This window comes from Electrophorus electricus, chromosome 6, assembly GCF_013358815.1.
Source record: "Electrophorus electricus isolate fEleEle1 chromosome 6, fEleEle1.pri, whole genome shotgun sequence".
Classification (NCBI taxonomy): Eukaryota; Metazoa; Chordata; class Actinopteri; order Gymnotiformes; family Gymnotidae; genus Electrophorus; species Electrophorus electricus.
This window is the reverse complement of record NC_049540.1, coordinates 23,468,494-23,493,394: the sequence shown is the minus strand read 5'-3', so window position 1 is coordinate 23,493,394 and position 24,901 is coordinate 23,468,494. Positions and strand designations below refer to the sequence as shown.

Below are 24,901 nucleotides of genomic sequence, written 5' to 3'. Positions count from 1 at the left end.
GATGACTGTGGGCAGTGTGTTCAGCCCTCCCGGCTCAGCTGACCTGCAGACCTTTTTGTCGGCCCTCTCTCTCCTGAGTGAAGGCCACGCGAAGCATGTGCCTCATAAGCCCTGCCCTCGTCTCAGCAGAATCCTGAAGGTGAAGGAGGGAGAGACTGCTGCCTGCCCCAGCCAGCAACTATACAAGCATGGAGAGAGTGTCAGCTAGGAAGCCACAGAAATACACAGCAGAGGACAAAACTGACAGAAGTTAAAGACACGTGTTCTATTTTACAGGCTGGTAAAATCTTTCTCTTTCTTTTTTGTTCTTTTGCACATGTTCCTGAGCCTAGCCAGTGGACTTACCTGAGGGGAGGAAAAAAGAGGAAGAGAGAACAAGATGAAAGAAAAAGGAGTGAATTTCTCTGTCTTTGAGAGGTAAGTAGCCTTTCATACATGGAGCTTAACTGCTCGGGGGAACCACATGCTCTCTTGAGGCTTTTCTCAAAGCCTCTTACAGCTATTTTTGCTCTAGCACACTGCACATCAGAAAGGGACCTTTTGCTTTCTCCATATACAAAGACAGGACTTGTATTTGTTTTTTAGTTTGCTTGACTGACCCACTGGTGTGTGATGGCTGAATGAGAGTGAAAAGTACACAATTGTACAGTACAAATGAACAGTAGTGATTTTACATTGTCAACCCCCCCATCTACCCTCTAGGATTGATCTCGTATGTTACACAAAGTTGTATAGTATTTTAGAACAAGCCCAGATCATACTTTAGATAAGAAAGGTATGCATTTATAAGAAAAAAAAACTGTCTGGAGCATTTTGAAGCTGCAGTTGATTAGTTTAAAGTTTGAAATCCCTCAATGCTTTGCACTCAGCCCCAGCTCAGACAGAATAAAAGAAAGAGTGTTCCATTAGGAGATACATTGCTGCTGTGGTGTAGATTTCATATGAGGAGGCCCTCACATAGCTGGGAGATGCTGAAGTGGAGGATCAAAATGATTGCACTGCCTCCCCAGCTCTTAACACTTTAGTGGCACTTGTTCAAATGTTTATAAAAGAGCTCAGTGGCCCTGAAGTTTTAGTTTGATAAATCAGCTTATATGCGTCAGTCATCTGGTTACAAAACACTGCACAGAAATAAGTAAGTTTTAACATTTGACATATATTTTGAGGTACTACAGGAGGTCTATTTTCAGTCACTGAATGTATGTAATATCTATTATGAAAACTGTACATAATCAGCACCAATTATTTTGCTGTCACTTTTTTTTTTTACATAATTCCTTTATCCCCAAAATGACCTTGTTATTGCAGTTCAAATTTAAGGGCCTTTCTATGAAGGCCCAGAACAGAGAAACATTCATAAGATAACTGAAGTGTTTAGAACAAGCCTTACATTTTTATATCTTTCCCAGCCCAATGCCAGGTTATCCCCTTGATAACCAGCGCTAACCACTAAAACCTTCCGTTATTCTGTTCTGCTATCATTGTTATTTTAACCCATCTTAAAGTACAATAACTTGTAACTTGATTCAATAACTAACCAATTACCACCCTAAAGGTTAAGAAAATGGAGGACTCATAATACAGTTTAGGTAGTCATGCAGTGAGCCTTTGAATTATTCTTCATAAATCAATGGAAAATAGAGAATCAATAGAATATTTTTAATACAGTGCAGCATACAGAAATGGCCTGAACAAGACATACAGTCTTATGCCCAGTCTTATCCCGAGTCTTATCTCCAAACTTATTTCGAGTCTCAGTCCGAGTCTCAGCCTTGCTTGCCCTTTTTGTTTTTAGATTTAAAACAAAGTTATCAAAAAATTACTCAAATTTTAATTTATTTCATATCCCATGTATGATCTCTCTATATTTATATATATATGTATATGTCAACTGAATCTTGTATTAAATTTTTTTTAAATTATTTAGAAAGAAGCATTATACACAATTACTGTTTTTAAGTACCAATAGCATCCATTGTTAGTATTGAAACTTCTACTGTGTGGACAGCATGACACGCCATATGTCTCAGCCTGTGTCCTAGACTGCTGTCTTCCAGGCACAAACTCAGTGAAATCTCTGCTAACATAAGAAACCATATTCAGACCGTGTGCCACCTTTTCCCTATACCATCTTTGGCATTTTCGTACCTGGAAATCACATGATAAAACCTGTAACACAAATGTGTGTGCGGGCCATTTAGCAAATAGAGATATTGTTTAACTGCAATATGAAAAGTACAGTGTGCCCAAGCAGTAGGTTAAGTGTGAGAAATACTGTGCAACCTCCTGAAAGCCTCCCTCTGTCTCCAAGTCTCATCTCCTCTAATCAGTGAACCCTTATTAGGAGAGGTGCGATGATACTGAGTAAGTAGTCATAGTGCATTGTGTGAGTGTTCAGCATATGAAACACTTCATAATTACAACTTCACTATCAAAATTGCTATAGGATGCCATGTGTATTTTTTCAAATATCCTCAATGAGAATCTCTTAATAGGTTGATGTATATCACACATTACTGTAGAAACATTATGTACAGTACATATCCATACAAATTACAGGCTATATTCTTATCCAACACCTAGGATTATATTACTAAATCGTTCAGTCTTCAGGTTTCTCCTGTGAAACCCTAAGATTGCGCATTACAAAATGTCCTATTCTTTGCTAATTATTGACTGGAGGTGATTATATTGCTCCCTTAGGCTGTGTATAGGTAGGTGGAGTAGAAATTTGCAATTATGTCTTCCACTTACTCCACTAGGAGTGGTAAACAAAGAGAAGAGATTGCTTATACAAGCTCCCAACAGTCTCAGACATGTGACTGTGTACAGTCCCACTCCTGCTTGTCCCACTAATGCCTGTCATAGTTAAAGCAGAGCAACGCTTACTTTGGTTTCACCTCTAAGCCAGGGCTGTCTAGGACAGGAAGTGTTCTGTTTATCAAAGTGAATTTAAATATATACTATGCTGCTATGCAAGTAAGACCTGGAACTGCTTCCTTGCTAATCTGCTAAACCCTCAGCACATAGGTTGCAACCTCTTAACAGCCTCCATGATGCACTGCAGTGCCATATCTGTATACCTGAACTGTTCTTCTGACCCAACTACACTGCAAGCCAATTATAGGCTCTGGAAGTTTGTAATAAAGCTGTGTAGCAGAAAATCCTGATTAGCTTCACTCAGAGAAGTGAGAACACTTTTGCATTAACAACCAGGAAGTACTCTCTCTCTCTCTCTCTCTCTCTCTCTCTCTCTCTCTCTCTCTCTCTCTCTCTCTCTCTCTTTCACTGTTAGTGTATTAGGTGAAACCACATCTCATTGTTTTCACACTGCAAAATCTTTTTTTTTCTTCTGACAGTTCGCATGCAATAGCTACTTTGCGGTGCAATGGGATGGCTGATGCTAAGACACAGACTAGCCTATTAGCCTATTAATGTCTTCAATGAGAGAAGTAATTTGTTTCTCTTGCCAGTTCTTAGTTCTGCGGATCTGAAATGCACTGTACATGGTGAATATGATAACAATAGTCCTCTAGGGATTAGAGGTTCTGGTTGGGCGAGACCAGTGTTATTGCTGTATTGTGTTACACAGCTGTTTGGAGGTGAGAAAAAGCAGGCCAGCAATTGTGTTCAGTGCGAAAGCATGTGATGTAAACATCTCCAGTGCATTTAGAGCCAGACATTTGCTGCATATAGCATTTGATCTTCTATCTAAAATGTATTTTGTCATAGATCCTGCTCTCTTATGTAAGATGTTTAGAGAGAGGCACAACTGTTCTTGTATGGATCACTTGAAATTTGCTAGGAAATTGGCTGAATTTCATTGCAGCCATGTCTGAGCCTGTTGGAGGTTGCAGCCCTTTGTTTTAATAAGGGCTGCTGAACTAACAATCTTCTTGTCTAAATCCATTGCCAGGCTTGCATGGATTACCATGCTTTCTTGCTAGGAGTGTTAGAATAGAACATAAGCTGAGGAGATGGAGAGAGGGGGAATATAATAAAATATAATAAAAGGCATTAGGCCATTGGTATAGAATGTTTTATGGGGTCATTGTCTGTCAGATATTAATATATGACCCCCAAAGGAAAAGGTCCACATGTGTATAGTACACATATACCCACTGTCCTACTCGTTGTGTCTATTCATTGTTAGTTGTGATGTCATCTTACTAGTACAGTGTTCATTGTAGGTCATGAGCCACATGCTTGCTCTAATAATACCCTGTGCCTCTAACAAAGCCTTTTTCTTGACAGTTTAGACCCTATATCAAGCCCGTTATATATATTATATATGGCAGCATTTTATATAATTTAATCGCATCTAATTAAAGCAGAAGCTGAGTCATTTTAGGATCTGTTTCATTGAAAGGGATGCTAGGTTTGCTTATTGTTTTACCATCTGTGTGCCAAGATTAATGACATTTTATGCTGTACAAGTTTATTTTACTTATACACTTTTGTCATGTTTTGTCTGCTGAAACAACAGATTACCTTTTAGAAAACTGAAAGACAGGTTTTGTTTATTGTGCTCTTTTCCCGGTTTGTTTTATTCTCATCTGTAGATCAATGCATTTTTGTTGCTCATCTCTCTTTCTGTGGTAATACATATCATAGGCAAATAATGTCACCTACAGATAAATATACTCTTTCAATATTTCTGTTTCAGTTTTGTTCTATCTACATTGCTTTTTCCTAATCATTAATTCTGCACTTCATACAGGATTTTCTAATGGTATCTTCTAATGTCAAGAGGTAACCCAGAACCATGGTAATTTTGCAACAGGTATGCCTCCATTCTGCATTTTACATCTCTTTGTAGATTCACACTCATCTACATGGGGCAAATTGTACCATCTCTCCAACCGAACAATGATGTATGAGTCCCAGAGTGAGAGAATCAAAGAACATTGTTGTCCAGAATTTCCCTCTATATGCTAACTCCTTACTGGTGCATTACCTAATTATAACTGCTCCATTAATAACCCACCAAGTATGTTGGCAAATGTGACTCTTTTTACTGGCTGTCTCAACAGGGGGACTATGTCTGGTTAGACTTCAAGACCTGCCAGGAGTTTGACATTTCAATCGGAGCTGTGGTCAAGCTCTGTGACTCGGGCCAGATCCAGGTCTTGGATGATGAGGGTCAGGTGAGTATTTGATTGCCTCAATAGCAAACACCATGCAGAAGCCAGACCACCTTTCTTTTACCCACTTCATGTTTTTTGCATATTAAAGAAGTCGGAGATGAAGCAGTAGAACTGTGTAAACATGACTGAACTTCTTTTCTGTGCAGGAGCACTGGATCTGTCCCCAGGACGTGACCCACCTCAAGCCCATGCACCCCACATCCATTCATGGCGTAGAGGACATGATTCGCCTAGGAGACCTGAATGAGTCCGGGATCCTCAGGAACCTCTTCATCCGCTACAATGAGAGAGCAATATATGCAAGTTTCCATTTCAATTTACTGAAATATTTTGTTGTTTGAGCCCCTAATATTTGCATAACCGGAGGACAGTACAGGGGACTGAACACTGTACCAGGAAGCTTTTCCAACCAAATTAGCCTTTTGTTTTAGGGTCTCATTTATTCCTGTTCATTCTATGGTATTTTCAGAGTCCATGACATAATCAGTTTCTAAATGCTTATGAATGAGTATTTAATCAACAACATGTTGGTGAATTGGAATGCAGTTTTCTTAGTTCTCCTGCTATAAAAACCTTTTGATTACTTTATTGTTGATGATGTGCAAACACTGCAAAACCCTAGTGTTCAATTAACACCTGCAGTATGAATGACCTCATACTGTGTGTTGCTATATCAACACACTAGGTGGTAATTAAACACTATGTTTTTTTCCTATGTAGTTATATGCCACACACAGTAAAGTATGAGGCATTAAATATTCCCTCTTGAGTCCCATCAGATTTGTTCTGACCTCTTAAATGGAATAGCTTTGTTTAGTCAGTATTTCTGGGGAGTATGCTCAGATCAGATTACTTTCCAAAAATTTGACATTTTCTCTTGGCAAATCATCAAATCCCATCAGCAGTTTTTACGACTAGAATGCAGAATGAAGTGGTGTCTGTCAGAGAGAGGTTGGAGCAGGGAATCAGCTCACAATGACTGACAATATTCATCAAAGGATAAGGGATTAATGATGTGCCTTTTTTTAGTGAAGAAAAAAAAATGCTGTCTTTATTTGTGTGACGTACATTACTAAGTACGGATCACTCAGTAGAAAAATTCTTTAGGTACATTCCCCTCTCTATTTTATGTATCTAATGTGTACTATCCCAAATGATTGGGCTTTATCACTTTACTTTGTTGAATGCATTTAAATGATAAAAAATGATCAAATAAATTGCTCTTTGGACCAACACAACCATATAATAGCCATAATATCTTTAAATCAGCAGTTGTTTGATGTGCATAATTTAAATACGGCAATGCAAATTTCAGTACTAAAAGAATATGTAACGTGAACAAAAAAACCGAACCTTTCCTTCTTTCATTTACCACTTTGGCACTGCAGACGTACACAGGGTCAATCCTGGTGGCAGTGAACCCCTACCAGCTGCTGCCCATTTACACAGCAGACCATATCCGCCTGTACACTAGCAAGAAGATCGGAGAAATGCCTCCACACATCTTCAGTATTGCTGACAACTGTTACTTCAACATGCAGAGGAATAAGAAGGACCAGTGCTGCATCATCAGGTACCAGCTCTCTGGATGCATCTATAGTTACTGATTATATTCGGGTTTGACAACATTAACTACCTGCATCTCATCTTCTGTGTTCAGTCTGTGTGTTTCTGCAATGTGTAGTCCATGTGAGTTATGTGGTAACATGTGTTCCCCAGTGGTGAGTCTGGCGCAGGGAAGACAGAGAGCACCAAACTCATCCTCCAGTTCCTGACTGCAGTCAGTGGGCAGCACTCCTGGATTGAGCAGCAAGTTCTGGAGGCCAACCCTATCCTAGAAGGTCAGTGAGATCTCTCCACACCATTCATTTTAACAGTGGCTTAGAAGACTCTCTTAGCAAGTCTCTCTCTCTCTTAGTCAGTCTGCTTGCATTACTAGGTAGAAAGATCACAGCCACATGATGGAGCTTTATTCAGAGATTTGCACTAGCCTTCCAATATGCACCGATCTCTTTATAATAGACTTCATTCCTGTGGGAAGAGATTCATCTGCATTGCTGAGCAGAATTCAGTAGGCTTCATTTCCCAGAAGAATTGCCGTCTAACCTGCTGGGAGAGTTGCTTCACAAAACTATTTTTTTCATTTTTTTCAAAGCCTAATTTCCAAACTAAACTGAACTTCAGATACAGTTTTTCTTTGAACTAAACCTTATAGTCCTTATAGTCTAACTTCTTGGATTCTAGTGGGAACACATTCTTAACCATATTCAAGTAATCAATAACTCTGGGAATATGTCTTAATAATCTTCAAGCAATTAATAAATCTGTTCCCTCAAGTGATCTATTGAATGAGTTACTGAATATCAGAGTTGTTTTGTGAATACATTCAGTTATAATGAATTCACTCCTGTCCATGCAGCATTTGGAAATGCTAAGACTTTATGCAATGATAACTCCAGCCGGTTTGGGAAATATATTGATATTCACTTCAACAAGAAAGGAGCCATTGAAGGGGCAAAGATGGAACAGTACCTGCTTGAGAAGTCGAGAGTCTGCAGACAAGTAAGAGAATTAGAATCGAGACTATGGCCAATCAGGTCACATTGCATTTCTCTGCATGGTACGCAATACTTTTAACATTCCATAAATATTCATATAAATTCTGACAAGGTGTCCTGTTTATGGCAGTGTTCTGGTCTGTATCATGTTGTAAACTAGGAGATTGATTTGAAGATCAGAAAGGCTGTTTCTTTATAGGCTCCAGATGAGAGAAACTACCACATATTCTACTGCATGCTGGAGGGCATGATTGCAGACCAGAAGACAAAGCTGGAACTAGGCCTGGCCACAGACTACACATATCTGACCATGGTGAGAGACTTAATGAGCCAACATTTCAACTTTAACATATGCTTAATTACTGATATAATTCTAATGATGTAAGACATATTTGTAATAATGTTTTTCTTCTGCACTCCTGACCTCGGGTGTTCTCCAGGGGAACTGTACTGTATGCTATGGGCGGGATGATATGAAGGAATACTCTAGCATCCTATCGGCCATGAAGGTATTGATGTTTACGGACACTGAGAACTGGGAGATTTTTAAACTGCTGGCAGCCATCCTGCACATGGGCAACATGCACTTTGAACGTAAGCAATGAGGGAAAAGAAAAAAAAAATTATGCAACCATAGTGGCTATGTATAGTTGTTGTGCTATGAGTTCTGCATCATCATAATGCACTAACATATGTTATTTCTCTATTCATAGCAAGGACATTTAAAAACCTGGATGCCTGCATGGTGGTGCACTCACCGGCCCTGGCTAAAGCAGCAGCTCTGCTGGAGGTGAGGGCTGTGTGGCGATGAGGGTTTGGTGTGACTGTGTGACTGACAGAGTGTAAGAACCTGGAGATATACTACTGCGTAAGTTGCTCACTGCATCCAAGTTTGGCTGCTTCTATAGCTGTGAGTGACTCGAATATAGTTCAGTCATTTCGCATCTGCTTGTTTCTGTCAATCAGCTGGCACCAGCTTGCAGGGGGGACTTGGCTGATTCTTTTTCGTCTTTTCCCTGATTTCTTTCATTAACCTGGTGGGAGGGTGTTATCAGTGCTGTTAGAGGAGGGAAAGGAGGGGCACTGGAGATAATGGTGCCTCAGACGTTGTTATTGGTGCGCACAAGCAACATGGACACGGTCTTCTCTCTGGCTGCCTGCAGCTCTCTGCTGCTTTTTCTTAGTGCTGCACCTCTAGCTCTCAGCCAGCCTCAGAAAAGTTGTCCTCCAAAGAAAGTGCTGTGCATTGCAGAATGCAGTGGTGCATCTGCCCTCTGGTGGCAAAATGCACAATTTCATGATAACTTATGAGAATACATATCATTTGAGAAGACATATACCACCATCAGCTTAAGTTGTGTCGCTGTAAAATACTTAAATAGAGATCCAACAATGGCACTGAAAGGTACGCTGAAATGGTCAGGGAGATACATATTTCATATTTGTAAATATGCACTTTCATTTCTGTAGGTGGACCCTCACACTGTCATGACGTGTCTGACCACTCGCACCCTCATCACTCGAGGAGAGTGTGTATCTACCCCTCTCAGCATGGATCAGGGGCTGGATGTACGGGATGCTTTTGTGAAGGTGTGAGAGTTTTATACTGCTGTTAACAATATTTAACACTAAACTCATTTTGTCCTTTAGGCAAAATGCTGGTTCCACATACTGTGCTCAGTTTTTGCTTATTTGTTAATAATGAGGACTCTAATGAAATCAGGAATTATAAATGCATGTTACATGATAGCTAATGATATTCTTTTCAGGGAATATATGGAAGGATGTTTGTGTGGATAGTGGACAAAATCAATGCTGCCATCTGCAGGGTCCCATCCATTGAAAATAAAGTTAATTGCAGATCCATAGGTCTGTTAGACATCTTTGGATTTGAGAATTTTACCATAAACAGGTTTGTAATTCTGCCTGAGACTATATATACATAAATTTCATTCATTTATATTTGCATATTCAGAGTTTTTAGCTATGTGATTGATGTTTGAGACTTTATTACTGTCTTCCTCTTTTGCCCAGTTTTGAACAGCTGTGCATCAACTTTGCTAATGAGAACCTGCAGCAGTTCTTCGTACAACATGTCTTCAAGCTGGAGCAGCAGGAGTACAACCTGGAGAACATCAACTGGCAGCACATCACGTTCACTGACAACCAGGATGCCCTGGACATGATCGCCAACAAGCCCATGAACATTATCTCCCTCATTGATGAAGAGAGCAAGTTCCCGAAGGTAACTACACCAGGGATATGGAGCTGAGGGCTGTGTTGCAGGTTAAGGATATGAGTGATGAGCACCTTAAAAGATTTATATGTCTATAGCTAACCTAGAGTTTGTTGTATTTAATCCCAGTTACATGACTCACTCATTGTGACTCAGATGGCTTGCATGGATATATGATTGAATTATGATGAATGAAACCACCTAGCTATTATAAAATGTATGGTCACTGTCAGATGCAATACTTGTTATTTCACTTTTGGAAAAGGGACTATCTAGACTGCCTGGAAGTATGTGAACACCTGCTTTGTATGTAGGGAACTGATGCTACCATGCTGAACAAACTAAACTCTCAGCACAAATTCAACATCAACTACATCCCCCCTAAGCACAGTCATGAGACTCAGTTTGGCATTCAGCACTTTGCTGGCATGGTTCACTACCAAACCAAAGGTATCTTATATAGGAGCACTAATCTGTCTTTTCTGTATTTTAGTAGATTTCCCAAAAATCATAAATACAATTCCTTTTACAACAGACAGGGATTTCACCCCAAATTCTCATTATTGTGTACAATTGAGATAAAACTATTTTTTTCCTTAGTTTGTTCAGTTTATAAATAATTTGCTTCCATTTGTCTTTGTAACAGGATTTCTAGAGAAGAACAGAGACAGCCTCAATAGTGACATCATCCAGTTGGTGCACTCCTCCAGAAATAAGTTCATCAAACTGATCTTTCAAGCTGATGTTGCTATGGTGACACTCTTCTATAATAATAAATCCATATTTATTCTTAATCTATGTGCCCCCATATATTCCACTGAAGAGACATGTCACTCAGATTTAAAGAGCATGTACCACTGTTGGACATGTATGTTTGTGTTGTCCTTAAGAAGATTTACTGCAAATCAATTTTGTGATGTGATCACAAGATTTTGGTCATTTTCACTTTCATTTTCATTTTCACTTTGTCTCAATATGATATTAAACTTTGTTTTCTTTGTGTTAATGGCCACAGGCCCTATGGCTAACACATCTTCCTTTCTCATCCCATGTGATAATGCCAGCCTAATCTCTCTTGGCTGAGATTTTCTCTATTCTGTCTTAGTTTACACCAGTCAGTTTTCTCTGTTCTCTGTCTTCTCTCTTTCTCTCTCTCTTTCTCTGTGGCGATTTGCAGGCCACCACATCCGCTTACAAGGTAATTTGTCTTCATTGTCTGTCCCACTAACTCTCCCGTACTCAGTGTTCACAACCAGTGTCTCTGCCCCATTAACCAGTGTGCTCTCAGCAGTCTCTCCCAAAATGCATTCCTGTGGTTATTTTCTCAGTGGAAACCATCTCTGGTAGAGTAGTAAGTTTCAGCACATAGTAATTTAATAGATCTAACAGTGACATTATATGGGGTAATGAGTTCTGGGAAAATGCTAGCCATCAAAGAAAGAAAAAAGAAAAATCAAGAGAAAGATGCTTGTTTCTGGTGAAGTTAGGCTTTTCTCATTGGGGTTCTGCTGTAATTTGAGGTTCTCTGTGAGAGAGAATGTTGACTTCTGTATGAAGTTCCTGGCTCCTCTGAAGGCTGCGGAGGGAAAAAGTTTTTGGCTTTTTTCTTTTTCTTTCTTTCTTTCTTTTTTTTTTTTTTTTAACTCTCCACCAACATATTTTCTCATTATTAAGATGCAAAGCTCAGTGTGTGTGAGTGTGAGAGGTAGACAGCAGAGAACCTCTTTTGGACCAATGAAAATGTATAAAAAAGACAGGAACTTAAATAAGAGGGGGAGAAAGCATGAAAGGACAAGATATGTCAGAAGGTGTGTAGAACGATGGAAGGACTGGAGGACAAATTGTTGAGGTGAAAATATAAATCCTTCATCTTATTTTGAACATATATGCTATGTCTATTTGTGACTCATATATGTTTGCGTGTGTATGGTAATATGTATATTCATTAGTGACATTTCTCTTGTGAATTTGACACTCATGTTTGAGGGGTGTGTGTGTGTGTGTGTTTGTGTGTGTGTGTGTGTTTGGCTAGGGTGTTGAGACTAGGAAGCGCTCTCTGACCCTGAGCAGTCAGTTTAAGCGTTCTCTGGAGCTGCTCATGAGAACTTTGGGTTCATGTCAGCCATTTTTTGTGCGCTGCATCAAACCCAATGAGTTCAAGAAGCCAATGGTGAGTCTGAGTGCAGGCACCTGTGCCTTTCCTTCTCTTTGGCTGGCTGTGCATGTTTTCAGAGACCGCGGTGTTAAGTCCCTGATTTCTTTCTTCCTCCTGAAGCTGTTTGACAGAGGGCTATGTCTTCGGCAGTTGCAGTATTCTGGAATGATGGAGACCATTCGGATCCGCAGAGCTGGGTATCCTATACGCTACACGTTTGCAGAATTTGTGGACCGTTACAGGGTTCTTATGCCTGGAGTTAAACCAGCCTCTTTACAGGTGGGTCAATAACATAGCAGGAGTAACTTGCACAAGCTGTGCTTCAAAAGCTGTTGCTCAAAACGTAGTTAACATCCCTGCAAGCATAAAGCATAAAGATATTATGCCTTATGTTTGTATGCCATAATGTGTGAAACATTTAAAGTCTATAAGTATTGTCTCAGCTATATTATATGACAAATCCTAAGCATTTTATAGAAGAATCTGCGTGGGGCATGCCAAAGCATAGCAATGTCAGTCCTGGGCCAAAATAATGACTGGCAGATGGGAAAGACGAAGATATTTCTCAAGGTTGGATTTTCCTAACAAATTTAATTGTTTTTCATGCATTAATACATAAGGATTTGTACAGTCATTCCCATCTGGACACTGAAAAGCTTCTTAAAACATTGCTAAGATTGATAAAGCTAGTAGAAAGTCATTGAGGGAGTGAAACAAGAGTGTAACTCTTTCATTGGCCTCTTTGTACTGTAGGATTACCATGACATGCAGCTGGAGATTGAGAGAGACAAGACCATCACAAACAAGGTCATTCTCATTCAGAAAACAGTGCGTGGAAAGAAAATCAGGTAATAGTTAGAGGGACTGGGGATGATGGATGGTGGAGGCATGTACAACACATTTGAAACTGGCTGGTCATTTTTACCTCTAGGGCCAACTTCTTGAAGGTTAGGAGGTCAGCTATTCTGATCCAGACGCAGTGGAGAGCCTATATCTGTAGAAAGAACTACAGAGTGGTATATTTTTTGCCATTAAATTACATTTGCTTTTTGCAGTTGTTTGCATATAAACAACTGCAGCTAAGCGCATGCCTCTTTTTCAGATGTGTGCAGGTTTCTTGCGACTGCAGGCCGTGTTCCGGTCCCACAAGCATTGCTTGGCATACCGGGAGACCAGGGCACGCATCATTCTACTGCAAGGCCAATGCCGTGGCCTCCTGGTGAGGCGGACATTCTTGAATCGCTTAAATGGCATTATCATGATCCAGGCCCATGTCCGTGGGTTGATGGCACGCAGACTCTGCAGGCGTCTCAGACTGGAGGTACAGTTCCAGTCCAGTCCTCTGCAGCAGGATTATTAACCAAAATCAAAATAAAGCTACTTAAAATGTGCATATTGCTAGACATAAAATAAAACTTCAAAATGAAAACTAACTGAAATAATATGTAGTAGTTTTTGGGTTTACTGAACACCTAATGTTCTTGCTTAGTATAAAATTTGGGTACCGTTCCCCTGCTTGCTTTGTTTCTCTCATTCTGCTTGTGAATCATGTGACTGCATGTGAATCTGCGTGCGTGTGTGTATTTGTGCAGAGGGAGCGCCGACTAGAGGCTGAGCAGCAGTGGCTTGCCGAGGAGGAGCGGCTCAGGAGCCAGATGACAGCGCACAGGGCTCGGGCTGAGGCAGAGCGCATGCACCAGGAGCGACTGGCACAACTGGGCCGTGAGTGGGAGGAGAGAGAGCAAGCTGAGCGCACAGAGGCTCGCAGAAAGAAGGAGCTTCTCGAGCAGTTGGAGCTGGCAAAACGGGAGCCTGTTAACCATTCGGACATGGTGGACAAGATGTTTGGATTTCTGGGCAATCCCCGCTCCCTCCCTAACTTAGAGGGCGAGGCACCCACAGGATTTGAGGTTGAGAACGGGACGCAGTTTAATAGATACTTTATACCTTGTGCTGTTGCTGTCTGTGTTTAAGCTATTTTGCTGTGATCTAAAATATATACAGTAAAACAGCAACTATTTAATATTTGTTTGTGTGAAACAGGATCTAGAAAATATTCCCAGTGAGCTTGAAGATGACTCCATCAATGAGGCTCTTCCTCTTCCTGATGAGGAACAAGAGGATCTGTCTGAGTACAAATTTGCAAAGTTTGCTGCCACCTACTTCCAGGGAAACACAACACACACACATGTGCGTCGAACACTGAAACAACCATTGCTTTTCCATGAGGACGAAGATGTCCAGCTGGTGAGAATCTAAAAACTTCCATAACTCCCAGATTTGTAACCTTTTATTTTGTGAAGACACTTAGGTGTGTGACTTATAAAATGTTAAGTTTCTTTCATAATCCAAAAAGTTAGCTTTGACCCAATATATTGAAATATTAGCAACTTGTTGTATATCATGTGTGGTGATTTGCTTGTGTAGGCTGCTCTGGCTGTGTGGGTTACTATACTGAGGTTTATGGGAGACCTACCAGAGCCTAAATATCAGATAAGCATCAGTGATGGGAGTGAGAAGATCCCAGTCATGACCAAGATCTATGAGACACTGGGCAAGAGGACCTACAAGACAGAGCTGCAGGCCCTGCAGGGCAAGGATGAGGTGATGACAGGGCAGACTAAGGAGAATGCATTTGCAAAAGAAGTGGGGTCGATTCCTGCTAAAAGTATTTAATGGGAACTGGGTGCAATTACTTGAATACACCACAAGCCACCATTTAATTTTCCACAGTGGCTGAAAATTGCTTATTTGTTCATTTTTTAGAGTTCCATTCCCGACAGCCAAAAGAGAAACACCATTAGACACAAAATGGTGTCTCTCACACTGAAAAAGAAATCAAAAATCACAGAGGAGGTGAGAACACTCTGTCTAACTTATAGAGCAGTTCCAGGAAATTACTTCATTTTTGAGAAGCTTAAAATTTCTCTAAGAGCTGATTTTACTGGCAAGCACAGAAGCAACCAATAGCCAAGTTTGTTGTTTGCTTCTTTGTTAGGTGACCAAGCGGCTGGCCGATGGTGACTACAGTCTACAGGGGAACAGTATGTTGGAGGATCGGCCTACTTCCAACCTGGATAAACTTCACTTCATCATTGGCAATGGGATTTTACGCACTGCTCTGAGGTCATTGAATAGATTGATCAGTTGTTTTTAGAGATTCTAGAGGTTAGTTCAAAATGTGTGGCTTCTACCGTGTCTCAACCAAAACATTGCAATCTCAATGTTCATATGTTGAACAGAGATGAGATCTACTGTCAGATTTGTAAGCAGCTCAACCAGAATCCGTCCAAGAGTAGCCAAGCTCGTGGCTGGATTCTGCTGTCACTCTGTGTGGGCTGCTTTGCACCATCTGAGAAATTTGCCAAAGTGAGAAACCTTACTTTTTAGACATATTGAACTAAAACAAAATCCTTAAAGCCCCCAGATATGATGACATCTTGTACAGATATGACTCAGTCATCTCAATTACTCTCCTTTCTTGTTTTTTTTCTCAGTATCTGCGGACATTTATTAATTCTGGGCCTCCTGGCTATGCCACTTACTGTGAAGAAAGACTGAGACGCACATTTGTGAACAAGACCAGAACTCAACCTCCCTCATGGCTCGAGCTGCAGGTGTTGCCACTGTTAAGCCCATAATAACCCTCCATGTAGACATCACGCAGGTCTGTTAAACAATTCATTGAAAGATGAATTTAGCTGGATCTTTCTGTCTTCCTTCAGGCCACTAAATCCAAGAAGCCCATCATGTTGCCAGTGACCTTTATGGATGGCACTACGAAGACCCTGCTGGCAGACTCAGCCACCACAGCTAAAGAACTGTGTAATGCTCTGGCAGATAAAATCGGTCTACAGGACCGTTTTGGCTTCTCTCTGTACATCGCTCTATTCGATAAGGCATGTTCTTCCCAATATTAAGGACATCATCTTCCCAGTTAAGATGTCCTTAATATTATGATAACAATTCTATAACATCTACATATTTTAATTATTATGTAAGATGTGTATGTACGAAATGGTAACCTTTCACATAAATGCAAAGTAAGCCAAGGTTACAACATAAACTACCCCTCAGGTATCATCCCTGGGCAGTGGGAACGATCATGTGATGGATGCAGTGTCTCAGTGTGAGAAGTATGCCAAAGAGCAGGGGGCTCAGGAACGTAACGCCCCCTGGAGGCTGTTTTTCAGGAAAGAGCTCTTCACACCCTGGCACAACCCTGCTGATGACAGCGTGGCCACTAACCTCATCTATCAGCAGATTGTCCGTGGGGTCAAGTTTGGAGAGTATTGCTGTGATAGGGTATGAATCTTCGTTTGAGTAAATTGAATTTTGAATGTTATATTTATTGATATATGAAGTCATTATGAATGTCCCTATGTCATAATGATACACGACTGTGTGTGTGTGTGTGTGTGTGTGTGCGCGCGTGTGCGTGTGTGCGCGCATGTGCGTGTGCATATGTGTATGTGTGATAATATCAGGAAGAGGACCTGGCCGAGCTGGCCTCTCAGCAGTATTATGTGGAATATGGGCCGATTATTGTACAGGACCGCCTTCTCAACCTCATCCACTCCTACATCCCAGAGCAGGACATCAGCTCCACCAGAACCATTGACAAGTGGGCCAAGGTCATCTTAGCAACTCACAAAAAGGTATCCCTTAATCAGAACTTATATATGGAAGAGGACAATAAATCACTATTGGGGTAGAGTACATTGTATCCCTTGACTCAGACAATGTCAGAAATGTTTTTATTTGGAACTGAAGTAATTTACCTGCCTTTTAAGCCTTTGCTTATAGGATTAGAGTAATTGTTCACATTTCCCTGTCTTAGAAGTCAGCAATCATGTAATGTTCTTGACAATTCTGTGATCTACAAGTATCACTGTGTTCTCAAGGGCACCTGTGCCATTATGTTTGTGCTGTACCTATTTTGCTGCTCACTGCTATTAAAGTCTTAAATGACCATGACGTCCTGTCTAATGTTTGTGCCAAGGGCAGCCTTCTCATCAAGATTTGTCCCCTCACACTGTCCATGGTGTAATAGGCTGCAGTCAGAACAAAAAGTCTCTGTCATCATGTTGTGGTCTCAGGCTCTCTATCTTTAGGCTCATTTTCTATATCATGGCATTGCCTAGACTTGCTGCAGCCCTAAACATGATTTTTAAACACAGATCATTTTAATCAGACATGACAATGCAAATAACTTATGTTTAAAATTGCATAACAAATCTGCTGTAATATGACCAGGCTGATCTTGTTTTACCAAAAGACAGGAGTATTTAACAGAATGAATATGCACCTCTGCTAAGCAGCAGGTATGATTTCATTGCTATCATTCAAGAAGTATTGGATGCTATAGCACCATTAAACTGGTGGTATACCACTATACTTAACTCCATAGTAAAACTGAAGATTATCCAGAAAATAACCCCCCCCCCCAAAAAAAAACAAAACAAAAAAAACCCAAAAAAACCACACACACACACAGGGATTCGCATTCAGTCTCACATATACACACAGACTCGGAAGTTAAGAAACAAACATTTTAGGCATTAAGTAAGCCTAAAAACTGCTTCCTTCCATCTCAGTTAGTTTTATGTCTAGAAATATACCGATTTTCAGTAGGTTTATTTTTATTTTAGTTAGTAATTCTAATAATAATAATAATTGTGGGCTGGAAGTGTACCTTCAGTCTGAGACGCATGCAAAGTATTGTGATGATTACACACACACACACACACACACACACACACACACACACACAGAGTAGAACAGGAATGAAACTGGAAAGAAAGAGCATGGTGAAGTCTGACTGATGATCACTGGGGCAACATTAATTTTGTGTTTCTGCCATCAAGGATGAAGGCAGAATTACTTACCCTTTTGCTTCCCACAGGCTATAGAGACAGACATGAATATTAATGTTACTGGATATTTATATTATAGATTGTTTAATAGCATGTTATTTCATAAGCTTATTATAATTCACACATATGAACTGGTCTTTTTAGTTTCAAGAAATAAGACACTCATGCTATTGACTCTAACACATATAGGGAATCTACACCCAGAAGAGGTTTGATCAAGAAAGAGTGAAAGGGGATGTGGTGGAATTTGCTCGTTTCAAGTGGCCTTTGCTTTTCTCACGCTTCTTTGAGGCCTTTAAATTCTCAGGTATAGCTACTGTAGCAACTCCCATGTTACTGAATACTGTACTTCTTGCTAAACTCTTCTTAGGCTTTTCCTTATGGTTACAGTCCATGTTGTACATACATAGGGCCCAGTCTGCCGAAGAACGATGTGATCGTGGCAGTGAACTGGACTGGAGTTTACATTATGGATGAACAAGAGCAGGTCCTTCTAGAACTCACTTTTCCTGAGATAACTGCAGTGTCCTGCAGAAGGTCCAGTAATCCAATAAATCTTTTCTCATGACACAAGATATTAGAGTACTAATAACTGAACCATTGTTTAACCAATATATTTTAGAAAAAATCTCTACATACTCTAAATACTCTACAAATTTTACTCAGTAAATGCTTTCAGGCCAGTTTATAAGACAAATATTGCACATTTAAGATCTTTAGAAAAATCTCTAGTATTGCAACTTTTTGTGTATCCATGAAATTGACACTTATAGTTTACTTTCTTGACTTTGACTACTTATATGTATGAGTATGAGGTGAATGAAGACAATTATTTGTTTGTTCCTGCCCACAGAGGTTGCAAGCTCCAGGGCCAGAGTTTTACCCTAGCCACCATTAAAGGAGATGAATACACTTTTACCTCCAACAATGCCAAGGACATTCATGACCTGGCCATCATCTTCTTGGATGGCCTGCGCATGAGATCTAAGTTTGTGGTGGCTCTTGTGGACAGCCTTAACCCTGGTGAGTTGTAGGGGAACACAATATGCTTTACTGAAAACCTGGAGCATATGAGTATGAGTATGTTCAGCCCACCTACAAGATATCCAGAAGAAACCAATGCTTTCTTTTATTTCTTTTTCCTGGGCAAGACCCTTCTGTCTTTTAATGGTTTTGATGTTTTGTCTGGGTGTTTCTGCAGCTGGACATGGCTCATTTTTAAATTTCTCAAAGGGAGATCTAATCCTGCTGGATGAACACACAGGAGAACATGTAATGAACTCTGGCTGGGCCTGTGGAGTCAATGACAGAACCAAGAAGAGAGGAGACTTTCCTGCAGACAGCGTCTACGTGCTGCCCACGGTCACCAGACCACAGTATGATATTGTGGTGAGGCTACTCTTTTGTGTGAGAAATTATTCTTCTACATTTAAATTAAAAGAAAATGATTAAGGTACACTCAAGCCCCAGTGATGTTACATTTCTGCATGTTAATGAGGACAATTAGAAACTCTTAACCCTACTGTTTACCTTAACTTCAGGCCCTGGTAACTGCATCAACAGGCCAGCATAAGGACTCTGTAAGTTTGTTACAGCAGAACCTGACAGAGACTGAAGAGAAAGTAAAGCCTTACACCCTGGAGGAGTTCTCTTATGGTCACTTTAGGTATGTAAACTGTCCTAAATCTTCCACTCTTTCATGATCACTTCCTTCTTCAGTATTCAATCTAGCATATTTACTGTGTTAGCATTCACTGATAGTATGATGGTTGAGGGTAATGGTTATGTCCTGACATGTTTCTCCACATTTCTAATTACCATGAAGGTACCTTTCTGTCACTCTTTTGTTCTTTGTACCCTCTCTGGGTCCAGACCTCATCCTAAGAGTACTCTGAGTCGGGTGATGATTACTAAAGGCAGGGGGAAGGACAAGCTGTGGTGCTGCACCAGAGAGCCTCTCAAACAGCCACTGCTGAAGAAGCTCCTTAACCATGAGGAGCTCTCCCAGAATGCCTGCTCTTCGTTCACAGATATCCTTCACATACTGACCTAGTGTTCTTTACTGTGTTTTTGCATTGGCTGTTGCTGTTTATACCTATGTATTTGATACTTGACTTATCTTCTGCACCCATCATGAAGTACATGGGAGACTACCCATCTAAGAGAGCACGCAGCGTTAATGAACTCACCGATCGGATCTTCGAGGGAGCTCTGAAATCTGAGCCACTGAAGGATGAGATCTTCTGCCAGATCATGAAACAGCTCACTGAGAACCATGTGAAGTAAGTCACTTCTTTTAGTACATTTTCTTATTATTAAACATTGTACCTGCACCTCTATTATGAATCATTATTGTGAAGAAAACATTCACACCTCTTCCCTGATCACTAGCTTATGTAGTATTTGGCTGACCCCATGTGTTATACACATGCAGGTGCAGTGAGGAGAAGGGCTGGGAGCTACTGTGGCTTTGCACTGGCCTTTTTCCACCAAGTAACAACCTCCTGCCTCACGTGCAGAAGTTTCTGCAGTCCAGGAAACACCACCCACTGGCCCCGGACTGCATGCAGAGGCTGCAGAAAGCCTTGCGGTAACACGTTCAATTACGTGCTTGACCATAGATTGTGATAACTCACAACATAGTGAATGTAAAATATGTTCTCTTTGGATCTGTCAGAAATGGTTCAAGGAAGTACCCTCCTCACCTGGTGGAAGTAGAAGCTATCCAGCACAATACCACGCAGATCTTTCACAAAGTATACTTCCCTGATGACACAGATGAGGTGGGGCTCCATCAGTCTGTGGTACTACCATGGTCTTCACAGCATTTACTTCAGCACCCTTTACATTACTCTTCTTGCCCAATTATAAAGTGGCTTATGTTTTGGAATTTATCTACTGCCATTTTGTATGATTAATTTCTATTGGCTCTTCTGTGACCCTAGCTAGAGTAATGGCTCCTTGATGCCTGTGAAGACCTGAGATTGTTAATGCATCAGCTGGCAGGAGCAGTGCTCTATTTGGCTCAAAGATTCTCAATTTAACTCATTTCAGCAGACGAATTAAAGAGTAGTGTGATTCACGAAGGGTAGTGGAAAATAATAAATAAAGTAATGGAAAAATAAATAAAGAAATAAAGGGTAGTGGTGAATGGAGAAATAAATACATAATGAAGACTGAGAGAGAGGTAATGATTGAAGCCAAATATGAAAAGGGATAGTTGTACAGAACTGTATAATATCTATAATGTATTCCTTTCTTCTGGTTGTTTAATCTATCATAGGCTATCTATCTATGACATACTTTATAAAGCACTAAGTAAGCTTCCATGCCTTGATTAGCCATTTTCTCATTTTGAGGAAACTGAGAATAGTCAGCTAAAACACTTTTGTCCAAACCCACAGTACAATATGGTTAAAAACCTGAGATAGACCTCCAGATATATTTCCTCTGACAGCTGTCTGATAACATGCCCATCTAAAGTACATCTTTTTCCAGGCTTTTGAAGTGGAGTCAAGCACAAAGGCCAAAGACTTCTGTCTGAACATCTCTGGCAGAATGCTGCTCAAATCACCTGAGGGCTTCAGCTTGTTTGTCAAGATTTCTGACAAGGTAGAGCAATCCTCCAATTAAACAGCAATTTCTATGGCAGGGATATCAACAGAACTGCCAAAAAGTTCTCTGTTCATGACTTCCTCTTGGCGTAAGTGAACCTCTGGGACTAGTAGAGATGGATGATTTTAATTTGATAAACATTATTGATGGATTTTCAATAATATTGCATGGAACAGACAGAGATTCATAATTTAATAGTCTTATGTTTACTTTTTGAACTACATTTGATGAGAGCGTGACCTATAACTAATTTTATGTGGTAGTTTGCATGTCTAATTTGTCTTTCAATGTTTACATTGGACCTGTACTGTATGTTTTAGTTAGTCTACAACACTTGGGTTTTCTCAGGTCATCAGTGTGCCAGATGGAGATTTCTTTTTTGACTTTGTTAGACATCTTACTGACTGGATCAAAAAAGCCAGACCTCTAATGGATGGTAATGACATTTACATGTACTTATTTATTTGCTACAATCCATATTTTATCAGACACCTTTTTGGTAAAGGAAGGTATAAATAGTAAATATATTGTGTTCTAGGCATACTTCCTTCACTGACATATCATGTGTACTTCATGAAAAAACTGTGGACCAGTACTGTACCAGGCCAAGACCCAATGGCAGACTCCATCTTTCACTACTACCAGGTGGAAAAAAATCAGAATTTTTGTTTATACTCATATATAATATCTGTTTAAACCTTGTTTAATTTATGTACTTTGTGTCTGTAAACTTCACTAAAATAAAATTTAATATAATTCTCCTGGTTCAGGAGCTTCCCAAATACATTCATGGTTACCACCTGTGTAGTCGTGAGGAGGTCTTTCAGCTGGCCGCTCTCATATACCGGATTATGTTTGAAGAGGACAAATCACAGTTCATCACCATCCCCAAGCTGCTAAAAGAGCTTGTCCCTCAAGATATGCTTGGACAGCTTTCAGCTGATGACTGGAAACGAGTAAGGGATACAGAGGGTTGCACACACTGTCAACTCACTGCACTGTAAATATGACCAATGCAGAATGCTCACAGCTCATTCAGAAGAAGAGAGCAGTAGTTGAGAATTGTGCCATGATTGTGTCTTTTCTTGGCAGTCCATCATGGTACATTTCAACAGACATGCAGGGAAAACCCGGGAGGATGCCAAACTCATGTTCCTGAAAATCATTTACAAGTGGCCCACTTTTGGATCAGCCTTTTTTGAAGTCAAAGTTGGTTATACAGTAAAATGTTTAACTACATAAATATTTTTAGACTTTCAAGTAGGATTGTATATGTTTTTTAAAAGATGTATAGATTTTTTAAAATGTCATTGGTACTGTTCCAGTGAGACATTTGTTACTTGTTCTTCTTCATAGCAAGTCACAGATCCCAATTTCCCAGAGATACTGCTGATAGCTATCAACAAACATGGGGTTAGTCTTATCGACCCTAGAACAAAGGTAGGATTGTGTTTATTCAAGGGTTCTGGGATATGTGTTCCTGCCATTTCTTCTAATCACCTCTGCTCTCTGCAGGATATCTTGATAACACACCCCTTCACCAAAATCTCTAACTGGAGTAGTGGGAACACCTATTTCCACATTACAATTGGTAATCTGGTGAGAGGTAGCAAGCTGCTCTGTGAAACATTGCTGGTGAGTCACAAAGGCACCAGAGTCACAGTCCTGTACAGAGTGCACTGGACTATGAGACATGCTGAAAGCATACCTGGAAACCAGTTACACCACAATCATTACAGCAATTCAAAATGTGAGAAACAAATATATGTGTATGTTTTTTGGTTGATAACAGGGCTACAAAATGGATGACCTCCTGACCTCTTACATCAGTCAGATGTTAACTACCATGATGAAACAACGCAGTTCTCATGGAAACAGAAAATAATGCAGAGCATGTCATTTAAGACTTTTTAAATTTTTTTATTATGCACTGCCTTACAAGGACAAACACATTCTGACCAGTGAACAAATTAAGCCTCATGTCTTCAATCTATTATACTGAAAACGTTTATTTATGTGAAATAATGGAACTAGTTTAAAACATTATAGTTATAGTTCATAGTTATTCAAGCATTCTCCCAACTGCAGATAGCCTACTATTTGCATTTTAAGAAAGCTCAGTAATATTAAGTTATAATACAATGATCAAACCATTAAAATGCGCTGCGTAACTGGTTGACATTTTTAAATGACATAGGTGTAATCTGTTAAATGTACTAACTTGATTGTAAATATTCCCAGCATGATTTTAAATGTATAGTTAACTGAGAGTTCTGACCCTATTTTGGCCCTGATTTAGTCTAATCAGTGTCTTTGCAGCACTATCTAATGCATCAGTATAGCCAAATTTGGATTTTTTCGCAATCTGACCTGATTGCGGCCCACAAGGATTCAGTGCATTGTGTAACTGCATACGTCAAATGTTGCACTTGATTCTTGTTTCAACTGCACTCTTGAAATCCAAAAAGGGTACTGGACTATCACTAACCCTAGATTTACAGTATATGCTACATGATGAATGCATATTTGTAGAAAAGGTAATTGCAAGAAAGGGTCAAATCTTTTCCCCAAGGAAACGTTTGATCAAAATTTACATAGCTGAAATATATTTTTGTTTAGATAGAGCAAGAAGTGTGTAAAATTACTACAATCAAGCCACTGCAGTACGGAATCTTTAGACTTTGTTCACTTTATTTATTGCATACACTGTAAGAACATGTGATTAATGATATTAACTTGTACTGTGTAATCTTGCTATTTAAAAAAAAATGAAGCTTGCTGTTGTTTGTAAAGAGATCTATAAAATGTTTGAGAAATCATCCTGTAGGATTAAGACTCTGCACATTAGACTCTGCAGTGGGCTTGTATGAGACAGTAGAAGACTGCACTACTACACTGTAAGCATGCATTGAATTAGGCATGTAACACACTGCATGTAACACACTGCAAAGGATTTTTGTGTGTAGGGGGAAAACACAATATTCTTTAGCTCCTGCTACTGGAAAAGAACATGACTGGACTATGATTGGTACACTATTAGGTTATGTATTGGACTGATAAAATATAAAAAGAGAGGTGTTGAGGTGGATGTTCTGTAAAATCCAATTCGTGCATTACACCGTTACATAATGAAGGACCAATATGAATAAAGAATATTAATAACCAGCATTTAAATACTATACACAAAATTTTAATTTACAGTCTATGCAAAATTTTAATTCTCTACCTAACTTTCTTGTCAATATGAAACGTCTTCTGTTGGCAACAGATGAAACTATTTTGATGCACTTTGTGAGTATGAGAAGAAGCCAGCA

General features: G+C 39.9%; 1 protein-coding gene across 1 annotated transcript; it reads left to right on the top strand.

Annotated features, from left to right (window-relative positions):
• The first annotated feature begins 139 nt into the window (after positions 1-139).
• On the top strand, positions 140-24,406 carry myo7ab (myosin VIIAb). The gene is made up of 48 exons (XM_027005002.2): positions 140-417; positions 4,721-4,783; positions 5,034-5,147; positions 5,294-5,446; positions 6,536-6,720; positions 6,867-6,988; positions 7,567-7,709; positions 7,905-8,018; positions 8,146-8,299; positions 8,419-8,495; positions 9,176-9,295; positions 9,475-9,617; positions 9,740-9,950; positions 10,256-10,391; positions 10,588-10,694; positions 11,974-12,111; positions 12,217-12,375; positions 12,574-12,666; positions 12,850-12,944; positions 13,028-13,112; positions 13,199-13,417; positions 13,689-14,006; positions 14,140-14,343; positions 14,524-14,700; positions 14,863-14,952; positions 15,095-15,222; positions 15,339-15,465; positions 15,594-15,713; positions 15,822-15,995; positions 16,174-16,401; positions 16,584-16,754; positions 18,162-18,279; positions 18,383-18,509; positions 18,826-18,995; positions 19,174-19,361; positions 19,514-19,638; positions 19,845-20,002; positions 20,101-20,254; positions 20,407-20,562; positions 20,650-20,755; positions 21,471-21,584; positions 21,936-22,023; positions 22,126-22,232; positions 22,358-22,543; positions 22,680-22,796; positions 22,944-23,027; positions 23,103-23,222; positions 23,380-24,406. The coding sequence occupies exons 2-48, from the start codon at positions 4,766-4,768 to the stop codon at positions 23,470-23,472; spliced, it is 6,534 nt and encodes a 2,177-aa protein (XP_026860803.2). The 5' UTR covers positions 140-417; positions 4,721-4,765; the 3' UTR covers positions 23,473-24,406.
• The last annotated feature ends 495 nt before the right edge of the window (positions 24,407-24,901 follow it).

What these genes read in the sequence shown, in the direction of transcription:
- myo7ab (XM_027005002.2), top strand. An exon ending in GGTTCACTACCAAACCAAAG is followed by an intron (nt 10,392 to 10,587) that starts GTATCTTATATA and finishes TCTTTGTAACAG; the next exon opens with GATTTCTAGAGAAGAACAGA. An exon ending in CCATCTTTCACTACTACCAG is followed by an intron (nt 22,233 to 22,357) that starts GTGGAAAAAAAT and finishes CTCCTGGTTCAG; the next exon opens with GAGCTTCCCAAATACATTCA.